The sequence below is a fragment of the Mesocricetus auratus genome, unplaced genomic scaffold (assembly GCF_017639785.1).
Source record: "Mesocricetus auratus isolate SY011 unplaced genomic scaffold, BCM_Maur_2.0 Super-Scaffold_100023, whole genome shotgun sequence".
In the NCBI taxonomy this organism is placed as follows: Eukaryota; Metazoa; Chordata; class Mammalia; order Rodentia; family Cricetidae; genus Mesocricetus; species Mesocricetus auratus.
The window spans coordinates 5091324-5117933 of record NW_024429204.1 but is presented as its reverse complement, the minus strand read 5'-3'; the positions used below and the strand labels follow the sequence as shown (position 1 = coordinate 5117933).

General features: G+C 42.2%; 1 protein-coding gene across 49 annotated transcripts in view; it reads right to left on the bottom strand.

Annotated features, from left to right (window-relative positions):
- Positions 1-26610, bottom strand: part of Rims2 (regulating synaptic membrane exocytosis 2) — a 394972-nt gene that overhangs the window by 260669 nt on the left and 107693 nt on the right. For 2 of the 49 annotated variants that reach the window (XM_040730551.1, XM_040730554.1), the window contains exon 1: positions 375-1191. The exons of 39 other annotated variants lie outside the window; for them this stretch is intronic. In XM_040730551.1, the coding sequence (XP_040586485.1) occupies positions 375-496 (122 nt within the window). In that variant the 5' untranslated portion in view covers positions 497-1191. Of the gene's footprint in view, positions 1-374; positions 1205-6211; positions 6337-26610 lie in introns of those variants that run through there. 8 more of the 49 variants (XM_040730538.1, XM_040730533.1, XM_040730535.1 and 5 more) reach the window with 8 other exon arrangements.

Genomic DNA, 26610 nt, shown 5'->3' with positions numbered 1-26610 from the left:
CCCCATAAACCACACATGATTCTACAGTGCCGTGCTTATGTGTGCAATGCAATCACGACCATGATTGCAGGGAAAACATCCATCGGGCGTTTCAAATTAATCATTTCATTTACTAGGAAAGAGACAGTGAAACAGCCTGATCTGTGTTATGTTTCAGAGGTCAATCTACTTACATTTAATGTACTCAATATGCCCTAAAAATCAGAGATTTTTCCTTCTGAAAATCAGATTAAGAATGCTATGTAAAATGCTGTATTTGATTTTAAAAGTAGCAACCATATACTAATAATACCTCAAGGCTAACAATGTCATAGGCATACAAGATTACTCCTCTGAAAACCACATTAGAAAAAACACAGTTTAGCTTCACTCACCTTGCATTGTTCAGCGTTTGTCCAAAAATCTCATTCTGTAAAATATTTGGTGGGGATGAAAAAACCCCATGGAAATGAGATAAAACAGAATTGCAGACCTGGCGCAATGTCTCAAATTGCATTTTCTTTCTTTTTATCCTCCTCTTATTTTTCCTTACCACCTGTCTTTAAAAGTCATCTATTTGCAGACACCATCAAATAAAAACATGCCAATCAAGTTCCATATTTCTCCTGAGCTCTGGAAGAACTGTGCTTAAATGAGCAGGGGTTGGTAGTTAATTGTACAGTCATTATTCTTCTAATTCAGTCGTAGAAGATTCAGTCCCCGTGCAGCTCCGGCTTCCTCCTGACTGTAGCAAGAATTCTAAAGAGCAGTGAGCTTTCTGGGCATCCCCAGCTGAAGTGTCAGGCTGAGCTGCTCTCACGGACTCTACTCATATTTCTCTAAGCCTATTAAAAACACGCGATGAATACATGCTGTCGTCAGGAGTTTCTGCACATCTGGATGCCAGCAATAAAATCTCAGAAGTAATAAAAATGGGACAAGGTATCTTCCCAACGTTGCTACTGGGAAAGAAGAGAAACGATGCATTTTTCTCCAGCCTCTTCCTCTTTTCTGAGAAATGAATGACTTCAGCCACAGAAATCTATCTCTTTGAGCTACTGCATAAAACCGAAACACTAAAAATAAGTGTTCTGCTCTCCTTTCAGTATCACGAAGTAATGAGAGTATGACAGACAACAGGGTTCCTTCCACCACCCACAGCTAATGCTGTAATTTCACAGCACGGCACGTGTGCAAAACCTGCACTTGGACACATTAATTTCTTATTTAACATGCCTGAAGTTATTTTTAAAGAAAAGTGAAGAGTGTTCATTCTGCGCTCTCTCTCTCTCTCTCTCTCTCTCTCTCTCTCTCTCTCTCTCTCTCTCTCTGTCTCTCTCTCTCTCTCTCTCTCTCTCTCTCTCTAGTGGGTTATGTAAGTATAGAAAAATATTTTTACCATCTCAACTAAAATCCAACTAAATGGCTCATATTATATAAAATCTTTCCCATAGATTAACAAAAATGTACCCAGGATCAGAGATAGTTTATCAACTAGTCTCAGTCTATCTCAGCAACGGTAGCCACAGCTTTATAAAAGGCCATTTCCTGAAGGTTCCAACGATAAGACAGTCTCAGAACACCCTCTGATCAGCAACCATCCCCTGCCAATGACTCTGTCTCCGATGAACCCTTAGGTGGCTCTGTGTACCAGGCCATTTATCTAAGATGTTCACTGGCGATATGACCTAAACTAAGAGCGCCCTTATTTTGACGTCATTATTTCGTAGTTTATGGGGGGACCATCAATCACACACGTGTCCATTCATAAAGGACATTTTCGGTTTTTAAGGGACTTTTAAGTGTTTTTATTATCCAGAAAACTCTGTATATGTTGGTTCTGCTGCCATCTTACAGAGAATACAAACTAGGGCTTTAGTGACTACACAGATTATGAAAGATCTGGAACGAGAGTCTCCGCTTTGTCCGTTCCATGTGCCTGACCCCTCCTCTCTGTTGTCTGTGTATCTGCACACAGTCATTGGCACATACGCAAACCCACTATAAATAAGCCGTTCTCTGCTGATGAACAGGACAACCATTACCCAGTGACCTGACCAGGATATTTCAGGTCAGAGAAAGCATCTCTAAAGTTTAATGCGCAGTAATTTTAGGTATGTTTCTTCTATTTACCTCAATCAGAAGAAGTCCTCCGCGCTGTGTATTTTTAGGCCTCTGATCATAACATGATAATTTCCATCTTAAAATGGTCAACTTTTACAAAATGGAAGCATATATTTTTTAAGATTCTTACTTCTGATTTAACTTCGTGACTAACGATGGGTGATAAAATATCTTGCTCTTTTGGATAGGCTTAATTTTTATAAATGATCAAAGAAGGCCCTTTTGAAACAAGTCTGGTAGTTTATGTGAATATAGAACAAAATAGGTTTTATTGTTTAAAAAAAAGTTTCTTCTCAGTCTCAGAATTGGATCTGAGGATAGGTCGTAGCCAGAGCTTCTAAACTGGCCCGAGCAGCAGAGACAGCAATGAAACGAATCTTCACGATGGATTCTCGAATCCATCAAAACCACATCACGATGCTATCTTCATTCAGCACAGACACTTCCGCCCCAGTGTCCTGCTCCTTCCTGCTTCCCCAGTATCCCTAAATGGTACTTCCTACCCCACCCCCATCACCGCCTTCCACTCCTCCCTAATTCTCCATGGGTCAAGCGCCAGAGGAAGATGTCTGACTCAGATGGTGTCCTCCACTGTGAACTCCCTCACAACCTCACACGCTCTTTGACGTGTTTAAGTAAAACCCATGGGTTTACCTGGAAGAATTTGAAAGGTTTTTGCTTCCAGCTCCATTCAGTTGTGTCTTGCACTCTGTTTCAGTCACTTACCGCAGTAACCAATACAGAGTCAGTGTTCAGTAAACGTGTTAAATAAATAGACACCCACATTGTATTAAATTGCTGATTTTTAGTCACATCCGTTAGATGGAATAGAAAGTGTTTGTTTCCTTGTTTTCAAGCATCCGCATGGTATCACATCATGAAAGTTCATGAACAGAAGAATGGCCAATGCTTATAACAAAAACATTGGGATTCAATGGACTTTGTAACCAGTCATGGTTTCAAGTGTTGCAAAGAATGTTGCAGATGTTTCCTTCATGTTATTGTCATCGTGCAAGCCAAGAAACAATGAAATAGAAGGTACAGACTCTGTGCTCAAAGGGCTGGAGTTTAAGCACTGGCTGAACCCTCCTCATAATACCCCAGAACACCCCAGAATGTTCATAATACCCCGATTTCATATATTTAATATATAATTATTTCTTCAAATCAAAATAACGCTCTCACTCATCTTCTAGAGTTATCATTGAATTAAAGTATGTAATGTGCATAACGTATTTTATAAACACCCTACAATACATAGTATTTAGAAATCTCTCTATAAACAAATCTCACTAGAAGCAAATAACTGATAAGAGAATTTAACTATTACATTCCGTTGTAATTTTTAATCACATTTATTCATCACAAAATATTCATACTTTCTCATACATGCCTCTACAGATAGCATCTAAGATTTCCCTTTTCCAGAAAACTTAAGTAAATTAAGAAATGCTTTGTAACTAAGAGTGGGACCTCATCCATATCTAGCCCAGTAGGAATGGCAGTTAAGACTTGAATGTAATGAGGAGATGACCTTAGTTTCTGTTTGGCGGTTCTATAAGATCTTTAGCAATTCACTGCAAATAGCAGGGCACTAAGAGTTCCCAGAGATTCAGGAGTGCTTAGAAATACTTGAAAGCAAAGGCAACTCATACACAGAAGACATATAAAATGCCAATCAACACGTGAAGTTCAGTCCAAGGGTACTTACACTAATTACAAAAAAAATGAAAACAAGGTATTTTCACCTATTAAATTGGCAAAATAATGACCAGGTAATCCTAATACGGGCAATACCCTACCATATTTTTTGGTAGGAGTCTACATTGGTACAACATTTTGGAAAAATATTTAATGGTATGTTCAAAACAAAAGAAAAACAGAACAATAAAAGCAAAACATCAATATTACCTCAGGATATGAAAATAATAATTTTTCTCTGCAAGAAAAGGCAAACTTTCAATAGTGTGTACAAACAACCCTATAATCACAAGGTAATTACTAACCAGCAGAAATGGCGTGTACACTTAGCAACACTTAAGTAAAGCACACACCACCTTACACCACTTTCCTTCTGTGTAGCCATGAGCGTCCCTTAACGATAGTCTCCTTCTTCAACAACAAATTCTAAAATTCTGTTACAGTGCAATGTGTTACTATGAAACATCTAAATGAGAAGAAAACTAAACGTAATGCAATCTCTTTACTTTACCTTCAAAAATATCAGCAGTACAAACTCATGGTCAAGTATATATTTTGGTTTCCAACTATCGAAGGGATGCTAGTTAAGACTTAACAAGACTAACACAAACTCAAAAGGCAAGAATCAGAATCTGGGGCGGTTTCTTACCTGGCAAGAAACACAAGTCTATTACATGGCAAGACACCATTCCTCAGGAATAGTTAGGTTTGTTATTTTAAAGATGTGCACCCTTAGCTTTAATTTTTAGACGTGTGTGTGTGTGTGTATGTCTGTCGTGTGTGTGGTGTGTGTGTGTGTTTATGTCTGTCCTGTGCGTGTGTGTGTGTGTCTGTGTGTACATTTGCCACTGGGAGTTCATGGAAGACAACTTGCAGAAGTCACACGGGTTCCAGGGACAGAGGTTGGGCCATCAAGCTTTGTCCCCAGCGTCCTTACCCACTGGGCCAACTCACCAGCTCCACTGCTTGTTTTTCTTAGATGAGACCCCACTCCATAGCAGAGGCTGGCCTCATGGCCTTGAACCCAGCATGCAGCAGCCCAGGTTGGCCTGAAACATGGGTACCTTGTGGCTTTAACAAAGTAGGGCCAGTGGGATAGCTCAGAGAAAAGGAACTTTCCACGCAGCCTGACCCCTTGTTCAACTGCCCTCTGACCTTTATGTATGAACCATAGCATGTACATATCTGTGAACAACACCACGTACATACAAACACATAAAAACAGTAAATGTAAACAAATGTACCAAAATGTTTCTTTAACCTGAAAGTAACTAAACTAGTATCTAGACATAGCTAATGCAATTAAGCTATGGAGAGCATAGCTATGGAAATTGTGATGACACAAATATTTGGAGTCATGACAAGAATCTAGAAATGCTAACAGAGCTTTTCATTTTTAAATACATAGCTGTATACACATAGTCTCTCATCTACATACATTATGTATCATATCCACATTATTCATATACGTCTAATTGATGCAACTGTATCAATTCCCCGCTTCCCTGATCTTGTTCCATTGACTAACCGAAGTGTAGAAGACGGAAACAGATACCAGAGAACAAATGGCATCTATTAGAAACGCTTCCCTGAAGCTACGATCACAGAACCATTCACTTCGGGGAACACTACAAGAAAAGAAACACTAGGCATAAAATCCCTAACAAATGGGGGGGGCATTCAAAACGGGTCATTCTCCCTATGTCTCCACTTAGAATGAACCAGACAGAATGTTAGGGATCAAAGAAAGGCTAAATTTAGACCTAAATGCATGTATTCAAATCTAGAAACAACTACAACGTTTAGTATTCACAAGATTCTGATAAAGGGGCTGGAACAGTGGCTGGGTGAGTAAGCCGCCTAATAGGCAAGGCTGAAGGCTGGATCCCTCATCTCCAGACCCGCAGAGAAGTCAGGGGGGAGCGGCACACACCTGTAATCCCAGAGTACGGGAGCAGCAGACTCGGAACCCCGGGAGCAAGGTGGGCAGCCGAGCCAGCCAAAGAGCCACGTGCCCGGTTCACTTAAGAGACCCTGCTCAAGCGTGAAGAGCAATCTAGGAAGACGCCCACACTCACGTGAACTTGCACATATATACACATATGATGCACACACATACAAAAAAATCTGATAAAAAAATCTGCGTGAAAATTAAAGCAGGTCACCGGGTGGGAGTGATACATGCCTTTAATCCCAGCACTCGGGAGGCAGACCAGCCTGGTCTAAGACAGGCAAAGCTACAGAGAAACCCTGTCTCACAGAGAGAGAGAGAGAGAGAGAGAGAGAGAGAGAGAGAGAGAGAGAGAGAGAGAGAGAGAGAGAGAGAGAGAGAGAGAGAGAGAGAGAGAAAGGCTGCATAATGATGTTACAGATGACATCTCAGAGACTAAGCTCTGTTAGTACATACTTTTCGCCGTGGCTTCAGAGCAGATTCTGCTCTGAATCACCCCTGCCATCTAATCCAGAAAGCAAAGAGAAAACCAGGACAATCCACCATGCAGCATGAAGTCCCGGCGTCACGATCATCAGCGAGGCCTCTTCCTTGCCAGGAGATATGAGGGCTGACCCTGCTGGGCTTTGGCTCAGATATATTTTTGAGAAATGCCATAAAGCTGGCAGCCACCTAAGTTCCGTTTTCACAGAATGCAAGAATCCAGCTCTTGAGGCCAACCAGGTTTTACCTCCTGAATGAGAGTATGTGCAGCGAGACCCAGAGAATCTCCCTGGAAGGAGGAAAATGAGTATTTTAGAAAAGGTAATGCATGTCCAATGTGAGGACCAAGGAAACCACTGGTAATAACACCACAGTCCCAGAATCTATCTGAACACGAGTCAGGTCCAATTCAATGGCTTGAGTTGCATTCTCCAAAAGCCCCAACGTGAGGCATGTTTATAGCCCGGGGGTCAAGGACTCCATTTGTGTTCGCAAAGTGAGTTCCAAAGGCGCTTTTGCCATCTCCTAATTCCCGAAACCTCCTAGATTCTTCAGGAAAGAATACTGACCGAACCTTGCTATTATGTAAAAATAACAGCAATCATTGTCACAACTGGAAACGAGTATCAGCAAAATATGAGAACAACATCTGTAATAATATTGGCCTAAAGAGCTCTTATCTATAATTCCTTTCATGAAATTCTTCTCCACCTATTACATTATAAAAAAGAATGGAGGTTTTTTTTCTTCATAGGCAATTAATTTTATACCACCAATACAAATTTTGTTCAGCCATGAGACAGACTACCAAGAAATTGTCTTCAAACACCAAAATATGTTTTTGCTTCAGTCCAGTAATTATCCCACTATCATGGAATGCTATTGTAGACAATCTACACAATATTCTTTTTTACTACATTAGCAGGTTAGTTGTATAAAATAATGGGTTTCATCGTGAGATTTTCACCCATGCACATATGTATCATACTTTGATTATAGTCACTCCTCTTATTTGACTCTAATTTCTCTTTTAAAAGAACATCAATTACTTTCTATGCCGAAAAAAGTTATCAATATAGAAATATAAGGATAAATTTTAACATTGCAGTCCTGTTTTCAAATTAAGTTGCATATTACAGAATATTTCTCATAAATGAGAATACATTTTTTTATTCCTGTCATTTATATTAAACATTCAAGTCAATATGCAGAAAAAGTAACCAACAGTTTGTCTCTGGCTGAGGTCAAACAGGAAACAGAGCTAGCACTTAACTGTGTGTGTTTTTATGTTATCTCCCTTGTGCGTTGCTTTGGTCTGTCTACAGGCCCCGATGGCCGCCACAGAGCTACAGCTATCTTTACCAAGATTAAACTTAAGGCAATAGGAAAGGATCCCAATGGGCTATTTTCCCACCTGTTTCAAAGCAGGCAGAAGTGTTTGCAGCTCGAAGGGAGGTCTTTGAGTCAGTCATGGTGAAGGCTCAGTCAACTTCAGTAAATGCTACCCTGACATCTGTGAAGGTGCTCACAGAGGACATTAGAGATCCATCTAATAAAAGGCTGCATCACACATAAAAACTAAGTTGATTCATTAAACTTCTTTAAATTTTATGCTGTGACTATAAGGGCAAATATCTGAAATGTAGTTTGCGGTGAATTTGAAAGCGAGACAAGGAGTACATGGGAGGGTTGAGAGGGAAGAAAGGAAAGGGGGAAATGATATAATTATATTATAATCTAAAAGATTTTTAAAATTAAATTGCATGTTGGACCAAAAAAAGGTTTACTTCCTCCCCACTACAATTACAAAAGGAATAATACCAATTAATATCTACTATTCCAGTATCTTGGTCCCCAGATGTACCTAGCAAGACTACAGATTCTTGTCAAATGAATGGCTTTCCACACGTGTGGAAGAATTCAGGTTTATCATATGGGCCTTCACGACTCTCTGGCTCTTGGTCCTGCATCCTTTTAATGGTGTGTGCTAAGTATTAAGTCACTTGAAGATACAGCCCAACATCCCAGCCAAAGGTACTGAGTCTCAGTGTTAAGTGGTCCAAACTGCTGTGCTGCATAAAAATATTTAAAGATTAAATCATTGTTACAATTCATTCATTCCTCCACTAGAGAGGTGTCTGTTAAGTATTAACTACGTTTTCAAGGGCACTTTTCTAACCCTGAAGAGCACATGATGGAGGAAAAAGGTAGACAGAAGAAGAAAGGAGTGAAGGAAGAGGGGTACAATACCACGTCCTCAAGAGTTTTCACTTGTAGTCTAAAGGGCAGACAGTAAATAAGTGGTATTGCTTATGCCTCTCTGAGGATTCTAATTAGAAATACACAGAGAATTTGTAGCAGTAACCCTGAAATAACCTTGGACTCTTTAGTTCAGAGGAAGCTCTCCTGGACTAAGTACCATTCGAGACAGGAATCATAGAAAATAAAGTGTCAAGCATGTAACAAGTAGAACAAGAGAGAGTATCACAGGTGCACTGCACATGCAAACAAGAGAGAGTTTCACAGGTGCACTGCACGTGCAGACAAGGGAGAGTATCACAGGTGCAGTGCACTGCAAACAAGAGAGAGTATCACAGGTGCACTGCACATGCAGACAAGAGAGAGTATCACAGGTGCAGTACACGTGCAAACATGAGAGAGTATCACAGGTACAGTGCACTGCAAACAAGAGAGAGTATCACAGGTGCAGTGCATGTGCAAACAAGAGAGAGTTTCACAGGTGCAGTGCACGTGCAAACAAGAGAGAGTATCACAGATGCAGTGCACTGCACAAGTAAACAAGAGAGAGTATCACAGGTGCAGTGCACTGCACATGCAAACAAGGGAGAGTTTCACAGGTGCAGTGCACATGCAAACAAGAGAGAGTTTCACAGGTGCAGTGCATGTGCAAACAAGAGAGAGTATCACAGGTGCACTGCACGTGCAAACAAGGGAGAGTACCACAGGTGCAGTGCACGTGCAGACAAGAGAGAGTATCACAGGTGCAGTGCACGTGCAAACAAGAGAGAGTATCACAGGTGCAGTGCATGCACAGATGCAGTGCACAGTGCAGTGCAAGTACATGCAGCAGAGAGAGTATCACAGGTGCACGTGCAGGTCACGGTGCAGCATGCAAACAAGAGAGAGTATCACAGGTGCAGTGCACATGCAAACAAGAGAGAGTATTCACAGGTGCAGTGCACGTGCAGGAACAAGAGAGAGTATCACAGGGGTGCACTGCACGTGCAAACAAGGGAGAGTACCACAGGTGCAGTGCACGTGCAGACAAGAGAGAGTATCACAGGTGCAGTGCACGTGCAAACAAGAGAGAGTATCACAGGTGCAGTGCACTGCACGTGCAGACAAGAGAGAGTATCACAGGTGCACTGCACGAGTAAACAAGAGAGAGTATCACAGGTGCAGTGCACGTGCAGACAAGGGAGAGTATCACAGGTGCGGTGCAGTGCACGTGCAAACAAGAGAGAGTATCACAGGTGCACTGCACGAGTAAACAAGAGAGAGTATCACAGGTGCAGTGCACGTGCAGACAAGGGAGAGTATCGCAGGCGCAGTGTACTGCATGAGTAAACAAGAGAGAGTATCACAGGTGCACTGCACGTGCAGACAAGAGAGAGTATCGCAGGTGCACTGCACGAGTAAACAAGAGAGTATCGCAGGCGCAGTGCACTGCATGTGCAAACAAGAGAGAGTATCACAGGTGCACTGCACGAGTAAACAAGAGAGAGTATCGCAGGTGCAGTGCACTGCACGTGCAAACAAGAGAGAGTATCGCAGGCGCAGTGCACTGCACGTGCAGACAAGAGAGAGTATCACAGGTGCAGTGCACGTGCAAACAAGAGAGAGTATCACAGGTGCACTGCACGAGTAAACAAGAGAGAGTATCACAGGTGCACTGCACGTGCAGACAAGAGAGAGTATCACAGGTGCACTGCACGAGTAAACAAGAGAGAGTATCACAGGTGCAGTGCACGTGCAAACAAGAGAGAGTATCACATGTGCACTGCACGTGCAGACAAGAGAGAGTATCACAGGTGCAGTGCACTGCAAACAAGAGAGAGTATCACAGGTGCACTGCACGAGTAAACAAGAGAGAGTATCGCAGGTGTAGTGCACTGCACGTGCAGACAAGGGAGAGTATCACAGGACATCAGTCAAAGAACCAGCAAAGGCTAGTACAGGAAAAATCTAGTAGCTGGGGAGGAAAAAGGAGACACATCTCACAAGACCTTGAAAACTGGTTGAGGACTTTCATTTTCAAACAAGTAATAACAGTCCAGTGTTATGGGAACAACCTTTCTATGCGCCAATACATACAGGAAGTACTGATGGTCAGAGTCTAGAGCAACAAGAAGAGAAACAGATCATAAACATATCAAAATACTTACTATCTTACGATGTGAGGGTGCAGGGACATCAGTCAGAGCCGTAACGTAATAATCCAAGCAAGATATTAATTGGCTTGGATTAAAGCTCTCACAGTAAATCAGGAGAGGAAAGAATTGATTAGCAATGGAGAGGCTGAACCAACAGCACTTAGTCACTGGCCGCAGGACTAAGAAGTGCAGTGTGAGGGTCAAGAGGAGTCAGAGACGGCTCTTAGACTTCTTTCTTAAGTAACCAGGCATTAGTCTCGAATCTGCTGAGACAGAATGCTAAATGAGGGGCGGCTTCGAGAAGGAGAAGGAAGAGACGTTGAGCTGAGCTTGAGGTAGATGCAAAAGATACTTTAAAAGGCAGATGGGCTGATAATCAATCGATACGACAGTACGGAAGTGAATTATCAGCAGTAACTCCAGGAAACATCAGAATGTTAGTAGTAGGCACGATAACCCACAAAGAAAGTTAAAATGAGAAATGTGAGATAAAGCCCTAAGAACCAGCAGGGTGGCTCAGCAGGTAAAGGCGCCTACTCTCAAACCTAATGGGCGGAGCCGACCACCTGGGACCCAAATGACAGAGGGAAAGACTTGACTATCATAGACTGTACTCTGACCTCTTCATGCGTACATGTGTGAGCCCACACACATATACAAGTAAGTTTTAAAAATTCCAAACAAAGGCACCAAGCAACTAGTTCTGCATTAAAACAGCAGGAGAAGAACCCTAGAAGGAGACCTAGAAGCCAGAAAACTACAGTGATTGTAAAAGAGCATGACTAACTCTTCGTTATAATAATCCATTCTGAATATGACGAACTACGGTCTTTCCGAAGACAGTTCAGAATCCACTCGTTGCATAGGATCAGGTCTTGTTTTGAAAAGTATGTATAAGCAGACACCTGAGTCTTGCAGTTCCCCTCCCCCCCTCAGCTTAAACTAAGCAGGCAAAATACTTGTGCAACCGAAACAGACCTTCTGAAAATAAGATCATGCAAGCCTATTGTCCAATCTTATCAATTTTAAAACTATATTTCCTCTGTCCCTTAGAAAAGACCAAAATAGAGACTTTTTAGATTTTGGCTAATTACGAATGAGATTATGTATGCCCTAACTTTGAAAACATAGAAGAAAAGTATTCTATTAAGTCTATTACCCATATAATTTCACACAGGATTCACATTTTCTTACCAAGTTCTACCCCATTGATTCTGTAACTGAATCATTTCTTATCTTAAAAGAACCTCCCTTGAATTCAAATTTTCTGTTCACCTTCATAGCAAAACTTCTGGAAGTTGTACATGGCCACTAGACCTACATCCTCACTTCACATTCTTTTCTGGATTAAGTGATCAAGTTTCTATTTTTGATATTTTATTGAGATCACTCTTCGAAATGACTTCTATATTGCCAAATTCAACGCACAATTCTTTCTTCTCTGCTGAATATGGCATACCTGTAGTGTTGGATGCCAATACTGTATTCTCCTTCACACGAAGCAATTTTTACTCTTCATTCTTCGCAAATACCCTTGACTCCCTCCTCACTGATAACTATAGTTTCCCTTCGTGTCTTTAGTTAGCTCTGTTGATGTCTTGAACATCCGGCTATGGCTACACTGTGTATTCATCTGCAGGCTCCCCCAAGGTAACATGGGTCCCATGAGCACAATCATCCTCATCTTCTGAAGTTTCAAACTCATTTACAATCATCGCAGAATTCCTGGGTGACCTTATCCAAATCTGGTCCTCCAGTGTCCCGCGCTACCGTCTCGCTAGCAAGAACGACGCAGAACACTCGGATCCTTTTGTAGTAAAGCTTTAATGTATCTTGAGAGATAGATGATTAGCTTCTTAGAGGGAGACCCCAAGCTAAGAAACCCAGCCCCTTATATAAGCCTAGGAGCTCCGAGTGAGATGTGTAGAGCCGGGATTGGTGGTTTGTACATCACCCCAGATGACGTCACGGGAGAGGCACAGTTTAAACGGTTAACTCTAACTGACAGCGACAGTTAACTCCAACTGACAGCGACAGTTAACTCCAACTGACAGCGACAGTTAACTCCAACTGACAGCGACAGTTAACTCCAACTGACAGCGACAGTTAACTCCAACTGACAGTGGATGTCAGCGCCATCTTCTAACGGCAATAGCGATAGCGAGGGCGGCTCCTCACACTCCAGGTTTTCTAAGAGCTAACCTTAATATTCCTTGTGTTACGCTATGCCATATACATCTAAACTATCAGAAGGTTTAACCAGTCCTGCCTTCAAAACACAAGTTCATCTACATTTTCCAACACAATATAATTCTAGTTCAGGCACCAAAAGTCCATGTCCAGAGTGTCTTAACTTCTCTCCACATATTGGCCCTTAGAACCTATCCCACAAGAGAATGGCCATATTTTCAAAAACACAAGTAATCTGCTTAATCTCTACAGGACTATTCAGTTGTATATCACAGATGCTAAGCTCTCCTATTTCATAAGACAGACATGAGATGTGTTGTTTTGCACAAGTGGATTTTGATTTAACTATTTGTTTTTCCCAAGTGGTTTATGGAAAAGGTAGAATAAACATCCTAAAAATAGCTCTTCTGACTTGGGTCTATTCATTCCAAATCACACTTGACATGATCTGAGAACAGATATCATCTGACTTTAGCAAGCCCTTTCTTCCCTTCAGGAAAAGTAAGCAAATCAAACTCTGCTCAGTTGACATGGAATCTCTGCAACTAAAATCACAGACATGAAATGCTCTTTACACAGAACCCCCATGCCTCGTCGCATTCAGAAGCTTCCTACAAAATCTCTCAGTTGACTTATAAGCTGATGCTGAAGCTTTTCAGTGGTCCCACAATTTATATGACACAAGATAATGTAAAAATAAAAGTAAAAGACTAATTTAAGCCTTTGTCATAAGCACAATTCCCAAACCACATATTTTTCCAGAAGGAATAAAACACTAAAGCACAAAGTAAATGTCAAGACTTTCAATTGTGTCAAATAACTCACAAACATTTTACACATATAGAGATAGATAGATAATAGATAGATGATAGATGATAGATAGATAGATAGACAGACAGATAGATGATTGATAGATAGATAGATAGATGATAGATAGATAGATCACAGAAATGAAACAAAGGTTGTTTTGCCTCTCACTTTGAATCCCTGCCATTTTGAGTCTATAAAAAACTGTAATACACTTTTTCTGAAAGATAACTAAAACTTGTTAAGTCTGCTTTATTAAGACAAGTAAGTTTTATGCATATTTTAGAGTGGACACACGAATAGAAAACTCAGAATTTGAAAATACTAACAAGGAAAATAACTTTAACAAATGGACAAAGAAAGATGCCTACTTGGAAGCATAATAAAAGAGAAAGGAAATGATCAAAACAAATGGAAAGGGGTTGCTGTGTCAGTAGGGAGGGGGAATCACGCTAAAGTTTAATTTTCCAGTTCAGCCACTGTGTAATTAGGTAAGCACACTAAGAAGCACTCTACACACAACCTTCAGACTACCCTTGAAAGACTTTCGTCCCACACAGAGTTCCAAGTCATACTCTAAACGCCCCCCTCAACTGTACCATGTAATATATATACATAACTAGTAGACATATCTTAGAGAGAAAAATCAGTGCATTATAAATAATAATAAGCTTGGTTCTATATACAATTTTATTTTTACTGTCTTATTGTGGGAAAAAAACTATGTTGACACTCTCAAGACTCATTCTTTCAGTTCATTCTCTGGGATTCCTAATGTTAAAAATGACCACACAGAATTAAAACATAACCAGCACACTGGTCACAGTACATGGAGACAGTTCTGTAGTCAGTGGTAGTCAGGATGCTCCCTCCCTGCTGGCTCACTCTCGGGCACTGGAGACTGTTATGCAGACTGACATCTGGGAGCAGGGCTCATCGGCAGGGTCATCCAGTTGTGAACTCTGTGAGCCACAATAATGGCCAGCACGGCCAGGTGTGCCCATGGATGCACCAGGGGATGGGGGTAACAAAACACTTTCTAATTAGGCTGAAAGCCCACTCCACTGGAGAAAACACATGCTTGCTGCGGTGATTCTAGTCAAGAGCCCATGGCTGGGAATTTATAGGCCCTGGAGGTGTCTACTGGTATCATTTTGCTAAGCAGACGTAGTGCAAACTGCTCTCAGAACTCATTGGAGCAGCTTCCTTGTGCAGTGGATTGTGGGTAATGCAGAAACTCACAGCTGGTAAGAGTACAGAGAATTCGTGGAGTGCTCAGCCACAGTGAAACATACACATCACACTCCCACCCCGCCAGGCTGAGGGTCCATCTTGCATGACGAAGCAGAAAGACTTAAGAGACTGAGCCCATGGAGACCAGAGCGGAGCTTGTGTTCTGGACGTGACAGGGCTGGAACAGTCACTCTGAGCTGCAGTGAACACTCCAGTGAGGAGCAGGAGGAGCTATTGATCATCCTTAGCTTCTGTGGCGGGGAGGTCAACTTTCATCAAGGTAGGGGAACCACACTCCAGGACAGGACCCCACACCCATGAGCACTCCAGCAAAGCGAATTATAGTAGGTGGGGTTTTGGTTTTAGTTTTTGCTCTTAATAAAGAAAGGATATGAAGTTGTAATCAGAATTATGATTATCATTCACACTATTCAGCTCTTCATACTATCTACCTTGAAAATTTGAAGTCTGGTAACTATTTTTTTTGTGAGTGCTTAAACATCCCCTCGGCAGTCACATGCTTTAAGAGTTGCACACAGCTGTAGGAGCTATGCATGCCCTAAGCAGGCAGAATGAGAATACTCCGTATGTAGAGTAGAGAAAGACCACTTTATGTACAGTTACGAGAAGAAAGACAGAGACTGAAGTCTAGCTAGGTCCGGAAGGTGCCTAGGTGGAGCCCTACTCAGCCGTGGGGCTTATGAACCAGGACAATGACCAGTATGATGGAACACCCATCCCAAAAGGAACAATAGCAGAACTCATGTCTTGATGGGAACCAACAGCTGTGTAACAGGACTAAAGGCCCTGCCCACTCACAGGATGGAAATCATGGTTCCCACTGGAAACCTGGCCAACTCCCTGGAGCTGGTGAGGTCATGAATCTTAGAACCTATTCCACCTCTGTACTAGAGAGCAGCCTAACTCCTAAGTTTCTTCTAAACTTATGCTCACACCACAGATGAGTGGGGCCCTCCCCCCACCAGCCCCAGAGAAGCTTCTCTTTCCATCAAATGGAGGTCATCGCAGGAAACCATGAATGGTCACAATGCAGAGATCAACTCCAGCAGGCTCACCTACAACATGATTGGAACGCCTAAGGCTCAGGGGACGTGGGGAGGGGGGGTAGAAAGATGACTAAGAGTCGGCTATCCAGAGGGTCTGCTGTCAGACAGTGTCCCTTAGAAATGACAGCAAAGTCATAGCCATGATACCTCAACAATGCGGCTGTCCAAACAAGACCTCACAATGACACCATCAACGGACATGCTAATGGCAGGGGTAAACCTCCAGGTGGGGGACGCAGACAAAGAAACTATAGGCAACTAATGACTGTGAAGAGAGTGAGAATTTCATATATGGATTTTAGCCATAGAGCAAAGGAGTACCAGCCTACAATCCACACCGTCAGAGAAGCTGGGAAGCAAGGGGGACCCTAAGAGAGACAGACATACATGGTCCCCCAGAGAAGGGGAAAGGGACAAGATCTCCTGAGCAAATTGGGAGTGTGGGGGGAGAGATTGGGAGTTAGGAAAAGACAAGGGGAGAAGAGGAGGGGAGAGGAGGGCATGAGGGAGCAGGAAGATTGAGTCAGGGGAAGAATAGAGGAGAGCAGGATGGGAAACACCATAATAGAGGGAGCCATTGTAGGTTTAAAGAGAAATCTGACATTAGGGAAACATCCAGAGTTCTACAAGGATGACTCCAACTAACAATCTAGGCAATAGTAGAGAGGCTACCTTAAATGCCCTTCCCCAATAATGAGATTGACGACTCCCTTATATGCCATCCTAGAGCCTTCATCCAGTGGCTGAAGGAAGCAGAAGCAGACTCCCACAGCTAAACACTGAACTGAACTCCTGGAACCCAGTTGCAGAGAGGGAGGAGTGATGAGCAAAGAGGTCAAGACTGGGCAGGTGAAACCCACAGAAACAGCTGACCTGAACAAGGGGGAGCTCATGGGCCCCAGACTGATGACTGAGAGACCAGCATGGGACTGATCCAGACCCCCTGAACGTGGGTGTCAGTGAGGAGGCCTCTGCAATCTGTGGGGCCTCTGGTGGTAGATCAGTATTTATCCCTAGCATATGAATGGACTTTGGGAGTCCATTCCACATAGAGGGATGTTCTCTCAATCTAGACACCTGGGGAGGGTCTAGACCCTGCTCCAAATGATGTGACAGACTTTGAAGATCCCCCACGGAAGGCCTCACCCTCCCTGGGGAGCAGAAAGGGGATGGCATAGGGAGTTAGTGGGGGGCAGGGGAGGAGGGGAGCGAGAGGAAACTGAGATTGACAGGTAAAACAAGCTTGTTTCTAGTTTAAATAAAAAATAGAAAAAAACAATTTAGCTCATCAAACACACACACACACACACACACACACACACACACACGGGTGAGAATTTGTCTTTCCCAAATATGAGCCCCCTAATTGGTTATCCAATACAAAGTGGCCCATCTTGAAATCATATACTCATAAGCAATAATTAATGGACTCAACAAGTTGTATTTGTATGCTTGTGTGTGTATCATTAATAATTAGAGACCAGAAAAGCCATCAATTTGAGAAGGAGTGAAGAGGATTAGGGAGAGAGAGACAGGGAGTTGAAGGGAAGAAAAGGAAGGGGTAATGCTACAACTGTATTTTAATTCAATTTAAAAGCAACATTTAGAAAGCAAACAGTGGAAGCAACGAAACATTTTGGAATGTGAATGAAGAATGACTTCTCAACCATGGCCGAAGAAACAAAAGGTTAAAAAGAAAATGAATTTGATAACATCAAAATAAAAATGCAGACAGCAAAGAAACAACAGGCAGAAATACTGGGAAGCTCTTTTTTTTTTTTTTTTACAATTAGGCAAATTCATAGCAACGGTAATTAAAATAGCTGCAGTGTGTAAGGAAAGAGGCTCAGATTTAATATGATTCCGAAAGTGAAGATGAGAAGCATATTGCTGGTGTGGGGAGTCTGTTAGTCCAGCTGGAAGTCCTGGGTTAAAGTTAAGGTCCCTAGCACCTACATAAAACGACAGGTGTATACAGCGTCTGCGTGAAACCCAACACCGAGGCAGAGAATGGGACACCTACGATTCATTAGCCAGGCAATATAGGCAACTGGTAAGCAAGCACTAAGTTAGGTGACAGCCCCTGTCTCCAAAAATAGTGCAGCAGTATGAAAGACGACTCGCGGTTAAGAAGTTTGCTGCTGTCCCAGACTGGGTGACTCACAGCACCTTCAACTCCAGGTCCAAATGACTCAAGGCACTCTTCTGGCATCCGTGGGCACTTGCACCAATATGCGCATACAAACACACAAATAAATAATAAAATAAATCTTGAAAATAAAAGGAGGAGGAGGAGCAACTGAGAAATACGTTGTGACATCAACCTGTGGTCTCTACATAGGCAAGCACTGCCTGGTGTGCTCACACACATGTGCGCACCATGCCCACGGAAACACACAAATAAACGACTACAACCAAACATCACCTCATATCCACCACACCCCCAAAGAGTCTTCATATGAAATAACAAGTCGTGAGTATGAAATGCAATAATAGAAATGATGAAGCTTCAGGACTCCTAGTAGGAGTAGGGTTACAAGAACTTTAAGAACTAATGAAATGAAGGCCACATACTCTGCGACATATTAACCCCTACCTACATGAGGAGACTACAGAGAAGTCTTGCATAGATCATAAGGAGACATGTCTAAGCATATGAGTTCATTGATTTGCTATAATCACGAGGCCTTTAAACGTAGCCTTGACTGCCCTGACTGAAGAAATGACGACTAAAACGGAAACACACTCGGGGCTGCATTGGTTTTCTTCCGTTGCTACAGTAAGTAGCCACAATGTAGAGGCTAAATGACACAGTCCAGTGGTTCAGAAGAAAGTTTCAGCTAAGTTGTCTTTGGAGAGTTTAGCAAAAGCTGCTGGCAAAACTCAGTCCCGGTGATTGTAAGACCTGCATCACCACGTGCTGGGCACAGACTGAAGACAACATCCAAGGTGGTCAGGTCCACGGGTTCAAAGCCTCTATCCTCCATCTTCAGATATAAATATTGCCTTGCTGCTTGGATTTCTCTTCTTCCTGATCTCTTCCATCCGGACGTTTAAAGGAGGATTTACCCTATGAAATCCACAAGACGTGACCACCCACATAGATAACTGGGAATAATCGAAGCCTGTGACTTTAATCCCATCTGTAACATCTCCTGTGTAACATAAGGGACAGACGTAGTCACAAGATACCAACACCGGGATTACAGACGGCTGTATCGTCTACCACAGAATGGAATGTGCGTCTCTGGAACAGTAATCTAGCATCCCTACATGACATCACCGACTAACTCATCCCTACGCCCTGTACAAGCTCAAGCCAACCAAAACCCCCAGCATGAACAGGAGAGAGAGAGGCGCATGAAGTCCCGCCCACCCTGGTTAAGGAGCTAGTGCATGACTGACGGCTGCCAGGAGAGAGTCCGTTTTCCTCCGAGATCTTCCCATGCACCAGGAGATGCTGTAACGCCATCAACATCCAGGCAGCACTAGGGCGACTCCATTTTTATCTTAATTTTTTTTAAAGGACACAGGAAGTTGGGAGGGAAAGTTGTGGGAGGAGGATAAGGGAGGAGTTGAAGATTAAAACATGGGGGTGGATTTAATCAAAACATATTGCAAGCACGTGAGGAGCTCTCACATAGCAAGGAATACAATAATTAAAAACTATCCTTTATAAGCAAAAAAATATAATTCCTGCTGGATACAGGCACATTTTGTTAAAGGAGGGACATCTGAACTGGGCTTTACATTTAAAAAAATAGGTCTAGACAGACACAAGAAAGCGCATTCTCGCTTCATCTGGGCACTGCCCGGAGCGACCTCCCGCAGAGGCAGCCTTGCGGGCCTCCTTCAGGTGTTAGGTAGGGCCTTTTCCAGCTCTGTTTAGACTTGTTAACGTCTCCCTTGCCTTAGACGTCCATTTTCTTCCTCCCCGTCTCGATTCCTCTCCATAGCTGTAACCCTGAGACGTAGGAGCCGCTGGCTGTGGCCCTCACGGTTAGGCAGCGGGTGCCCCCTAGCGTTCTGAGCGCTGCGCTGCACAGGCCCACAGTTCCCAGTACACGAGGCGTTCGTCTTCCCCACCTAAAGGAAGCGATCTGGGGAGGAATCGTGTCTGTTTGGAAGCCAAGCACGAAAGCTTTAAGAACATACAAGGGACACCAAAGGAGTTTTGCACCAAAGGAGTTTTGTATTTATATTTAGGCGTGCGTGCGTGCGTGCGTGCGTGCGTGCGTGCGTGTGTGTGTGTGTGTGTGTGTGTGTGTGTGTGTGACCGGAACTAAAGAAAAAGAGGCCGTGGTTTCGAGAGGGAACAACTGGGGGGGGCGTTCGTGTGGGACGAACTGGAAGGAGGAAGAGGAAGGGGAAAAGTTTCGCAATTACACTTCAATAAAATATTTTTAACTTGAAATACAAATTGGGAAGCATCAAAACTGACTTTGCCAGAGCTTTACCTAAATAGTATGATTCTAAAAACAAAGTCTAATGCATAGATTCACTGGACAGCAGGGGTTTGGGAAGGACATAATGTGACACACAGGAGACATTGTGCAAAATCACAAGCTAATGTCATAGGAAAGTCAACGGGAAAAAGGCTAGAGTGGGATTTCAGTTCTTACCCTCAGGGCTTGGCTAGGGACGACAGAAAAGCAGTACTGTGAGACAGACTTGGCACTGAAGAGGTTAATGCTGCAGTATTTGCGAGATTAAAAGCAATTACAAAACATGCATTTGCAAGTCCAGGTCTGGTACAGGATGTCTCAGAACTGGAGGTGCATATGCAGGGGTTAAGCACCAGTTTGGGAGATGAAGAGGCAGTGGCTTTGTTTTTCACAATCCTTGATGTAAATGTAATCCATTTTCCAGTCTCAACTCCAAAATCATCTTGGCAATGAGTTTGGCTGGACCAGCTGAGTTGCAAAATCATTTTTTCAGGGTGCACTTCTGCCATCTGGTGGCAAATATGACAAATACAGGTTTATTGACCAAAAAAAACTACAAAAAAAGATTCTATAAATATATTTACAGGGAAAGGCTCTCTCACCTTTCAATTCTATTTTAGTTGCTGTTTTTCTTCTCGTTTTTATCTGAATTCTAAAACACTCAAACCACACGACTGGCAAGGTGTCATTGGTGAAAATACAGAGTTCCCTGCTCCTCAGGACCTCCCTAGATCACTGACTACACCCTCCAATACGAACTTGAAGCAGTTAGCTAAATATTACCAAAGCCTATGCTGCCAAGTTTTATTGCTTTCAATATCTAATAGCTCATATCTGAGCTACCTTAATAACTAGCTTCTTAAATAACTAGACGTTATGTTTGTCAGTTGATTAATAGAACTGAACCGAATGTTATAAATATGCCCCAGGGTATAATAATTCAGTGTTATAGATATGATATCCAAGCCAAGAGAAGGGAAAAAATTAGTCACTGGGTAAAAAGAATGACAGTGGGGATAAACATATTTTAAGGGTTGAGTCTGAACCTATTGCCACCCTGTTAGAAATTTCAGACAAGTCACTGTTTTGTAATTTCACGAAATCATCGTATTTACAGGAAATCTTGAGACTATGTTTTAATTTTGATAGAGGGTTTGTAAAATTACATTAATATATTAAAGTACTAAACTCATCCAAGGAATACACGCATAGATAGCCAATAAGCATAGGGAAACCGTTCAACATTACAGAAAAGCAAACAAGACTAATCTACATCCACTGAAGATTAGTGAAGAGAACTGAAAACATATGTCCTCACAGAAAGTGTTCACGGCAGCACCACTCATAATAGGGGGGAAAAGATGACTGTGACCACCTAAGCACCTGCACAGTCTTTCGGGTGGTGGATACGGTATGTCCATACAAGGAATCACTACTTGGTCGTAAGAATGAATGAATCGCTCGATTTGAATATGTAGTGAATAAACTCTAGCAAACAGTATGCTAAATTACAGAGTCAGAAATAAAAAGGCACATGTTTCATGATTCCGTTTTTAAAATATGTTCATGACAGGCAGAAACGCAGAGCGTGAAACAGGTTAATGGTGGCTGGAGCAGTGGGGAGACAACGGGAACAAGAGCTAATCAGCTCGGGGCTTATTTCTGAGGCTATCAAAATCTTCTAACTTAGACGACGGTAACGGTTGTACGAGCTCACAGACATGTTAAAATCACAGAGCTGCATATTTTTTAAAGATTAATTTTATGGCAAGTAAATTGTATCGCCATTTCCCAAGCAAAAACTCAAGAGCCGTGGAAGAAAAAAATTATAACCCATTATGACATGTGCGTGTTAGGAAAAGAACAGTCTAAGCAAAATCAAACAGTAGTCACAGACAGGGGGTGGGGACAATTTGCAATCTAAGCCTCCAACACTGCCCCTCACCTACAGGAGTGGAGGCCACTTAGCCTTCCTTCCCCTAGAGTTTGGGCAGGGGCTGTGACTATGACATCACACCCTTGACTATATAACAAAGGGAGGTAATTGTGCAGACATGATTGCTGGCCCAGAACCAAGGCAAGCAAGGGCGGGGGGGGGGTTACCCCAGGTAAGTTAGTTGGTCATGTCAGGGTATCTCCTGAGGGCTTTGAAATGAAACAAACCTTGAGTCTCTGTGGTGCCAGCACAGCTGGGGACAGAGTCCCTGACAGCTTACATCCTGTCACGTAAGGAACTGCCACACAATGACTTCTGCTGACAGCGTGGTGGGAGAGAACCTTGAGCGTCCACTGAGATGACAGCCCTTGTCAAAAATCTAGACAGAGGGCCTGGTCAACCCACACCTTGACTCTGACCCATACAAACTGTGAGATATAAATTTAAGTTGTCTGGAGCCACTAAATTTGTGTCATTCGCTACACAGAATAAAAACCAAAACATAATCTATCCTACAGAAGTTTCTTTTCCACAATATAAGTAGAGATTATTAAAAGCACATTGTATGTAATATCAGCAACTCAATAGGGAAAAAAAGGTAAGGACGAACAGATCAAAAGAAATTTAAGGTATTTTTAAATGCATGCAGAAATGTTCAACTTTACTCAATCATGATAGAAAAATTATTAAAGTACATAATGCTATCTCATTTTTGACAGATGGATTAGTAAAAATCAAAAGTTCTATTATATTTTATCAGCTAAAGAATTATGAAGAAAGAATCCTAGTAAATGTTGCTCAAAAAAATGGTACATACTTTATAGAAAGCAAATTGTCAATGTCTATAAAAGTTTTCAACTATATGCATCCTTTTAACCAAATGATTGAAATCATGGGAATTTTAGTTTATCCTAAAAATTGACCCACACAAAATTAAGTACACATTTTGTTTGTACGGGTGGTCATGAACCATGAAGGCCAGAAAAGCACATAGCACCCTCTGCGGCAGGAGTAAGTCACCATGTGGCTGCTAGGTCCAAACTAGGTCTTCTGGAAGAACAGCAAATGCTCTTAACTTATGCTGACCCATCTTGCTAGTCCCCATCATATTTGTTTTATCAAAGTCATATCAACATCAATAATACTAAGTCACTGATAAAATATTTCAATATTGTTTAGGCCTACACGCAAAAATATTTTCATTATATTTTTGTTCTTATGTTTTATATAATAACTTCAATTTTTAGCCAACCTATGAAGAAAAATGACCAAACTTTTTACAATGACAAAACTGAAGCAAACTTAACACTGGGAAAGTAAGACTTAACACAAAAATTTAAGGTATAAGTAGGTTAGGAAGTTGTACTCTTCTCTGAAATATAAACACCCTTTTTAGGTGGGACAGTATTTTTGGTTCACTGACAAGATCAATTATGACATGTAATTTTCAAACCCCAATGCGTATAGCCCATCGTAAAATACTTCTACATATGCTCACTAAGGAATGCAGACATTTTTCTATTTTCACACAGCAGAGTTTATGTGCGTGCGGAATCTCAATGCTAATAACACATCCACACGGGACTGTGTGTTATCCCGGACCAACCGTGTCTTCGCAGAAGACTCTTGAGAACTACTCAAGGAGTGCCGTACTTCTGTGTGCGATGCCAGGAATCCAGGGAAAAACAAAACACACATGATGTCTGCATCATTAGAGTTGTTTATCTTGTTGGGGTCTTCCCTTGCTTTTTAGAAGAAATCTCAGTATTTGGGTATAGAAAAGCATTCACTTAAAAAAAAACTTTTTAAAATCTCACTAGTGGAGCCAATAATGCTTGCATGCACACATACAAAAAATTAAACTGGGATTGAAATCCGTTTTCAAGACAGGATAAGGTGTTCATACAATGTAGATAGATAGATAGATAGATAGATAGATAGATAGATAGATAGATAGATAGATAGATAGATAGATAGATAGATAGATAGATAGATAATAAAACCCATTGTGTTGGTAAATTGGTATCCAGTAATGAAAATGGGGAGAAAACCAGCAAGCATTTAAGTCCTTAACAAACGCCACGCTTCACCGAGTTAGGTGTAAAATCTATCTTCTGCATGTGTTCATTAACTTTGGGGGGCTTTCTTAACCACTCAGCCACCTCACCCCAACTTCAGGGGCTTTCTTAAAGAATTCTTTTTTGTTATCGTTGTTTTAAAGTTCTTTTTAAATGTATGCTCTAGTGGCCGTCAGGGGCTATGCGCCCTCTAGTGGCCGGCAAGTACTGACAAAATTTTATGCGAGTTACCTAGAAACCGATCATACGTTTTTAGTACCCAACTGATAAAATACTTATTTTAAGACATTTTCACTATCGAACAAAAACATACATAAGCAGGGAAACTTCATATTCCACAGTGACAAAACACTGTAGAGAGCACGGGTTGTTTTCTAGTTCCTGCACATACTCACATGACTTAACCCGTACCGCCCAGAGTCTCCCAGAGACCTTGTTTCCGCATCCGTGCTAAACACGGACTGAACCACAATTGGGGCGACAACGTCAAACACGCGCACCGCCACCCGGCCCTTTCCTATCACACAGCACCCTATCCAAAGATGCTGAAACCTGTCCTTAAAAAGAAAATGTCCAGCGTCATAAAATAGGGGCAAGATGGATGGTTGCCCGTTATACTTAACTTGAGAACTGTGTTCGCTGTACATGTATCCTACTCGGATAAAATCATGCCGGGAACTGTGAGTGGAGGCATTTCAGGCGTAATTCAGTTCATTGTAATTCAGTCCTTAGTAAAATGGTTAAAATACAGAACAAATACCAAACTGTGTGGTAACCAAAGAAAGCCCTGGAACAGTTGAGTGAAGGAAATTTGAAAATTAGTTCTAATGGGCATAGGAATCTGATATATGTGTGTGTGTACCCACACATAGCATTTAAGATATGTAAATTAGGGGCTGCGGAGGTGGAGTGCCTATACACAAGCATGCTGACTTAGCTTAGATCCCCACCACTCAAGGGGAAAAGCCAGGAGAGGTCTTAGCCATAGCATGAGTGTGCAGGGCCAGGTAGACCCCAGAGCTCACAGGCCAGCCTGGGCCATCATCAAGGACCAGACTCGGCCTCAATAAGCAGGGCAGGGACAACTGAGGTTGATACTTGACTTCTGTTCTCGACCTCCACATGTAAGAAAGAGATTTAAGTCCATTGTTCTAAAAGAACACATTGCCTGCCATTGGTAAAACTGGTTTTTATAACTTTTTATACATCTTTTTTACTACTTTTTGAATTATAATTATAGCATTTCCCCCTTTCTTTCCTCCAACCCTTCCCAGGAGGCCCCTTGCTCTCTCTTAAACTCACAGCCTCTAATTCCTTAACCACTGCTACATATTATGTGGGGGGGGGCATAAATATATATAAAACCTAAACATAGAAATATAACCTGCTCAGTCCGTATAAAGTAACTTATGATGGGATTTCAGGACTGACACTTGGTATTGGATAACCAATCTGAAGGCCAATCCCTTGGAAAGACTTAATGCCTGCTCTCAACATTCCTTGGTTGGTTGCCATAGTTCTTTGACTAGGGTTAAGGCTCCATGAGAAATTCTCTCTCTTTCTCTCTCTCCTTCTCTCTCTCTCTCTCTCTCTCTCTCTCTCTGGAGAAGAAATTTCACAGCAAACTTCCTGTTCCTCTGACTTGTACAATCTTTCCACCTCCTCTTCTTCCCTAAGCCTTTAGTCCGGGAGTTATGTTGTAGGTGTGTCAACATACATCATTTTTTTACAAAGACTGTCTTTCAGAATTCATACCACATTCTTGAATAGAAACCAGTCATACAGCATTGGCTATTAGAGGGCATGCCATATATCTTCAGTTTACTGACTGACAATTCTGTCCATGAAAGAGCAAGCATGGGCAGTAATGACATCAGTAACATTAAGGACAGTATTGCAGTCTTCACTTGTTTACCGTATGAACTATTTATTGAACGGGTATAAATCACCAAAGCTGGTACCAAGCACACAGCATCGTCACTGTTGCTATGGTCAACCCCAGTCATCAACCTGACAAGATGTGAAATTTATTCAGGAGACAGGACTCTGCACGCGCCTCTTGGAGATCACCATGGTTAGGCTGAGGTGAGAAGTGCTGTCCACTGTGGGTGGCACCGTTTCCCTGGCTGATACCCTAACATTGTGAACGAGAAAGCGGGGCGCAGAGATTCATAGCTCTCTGCGTCTTGATTGCGGTGTGATGCGTGCGGCTGTCACAGCTC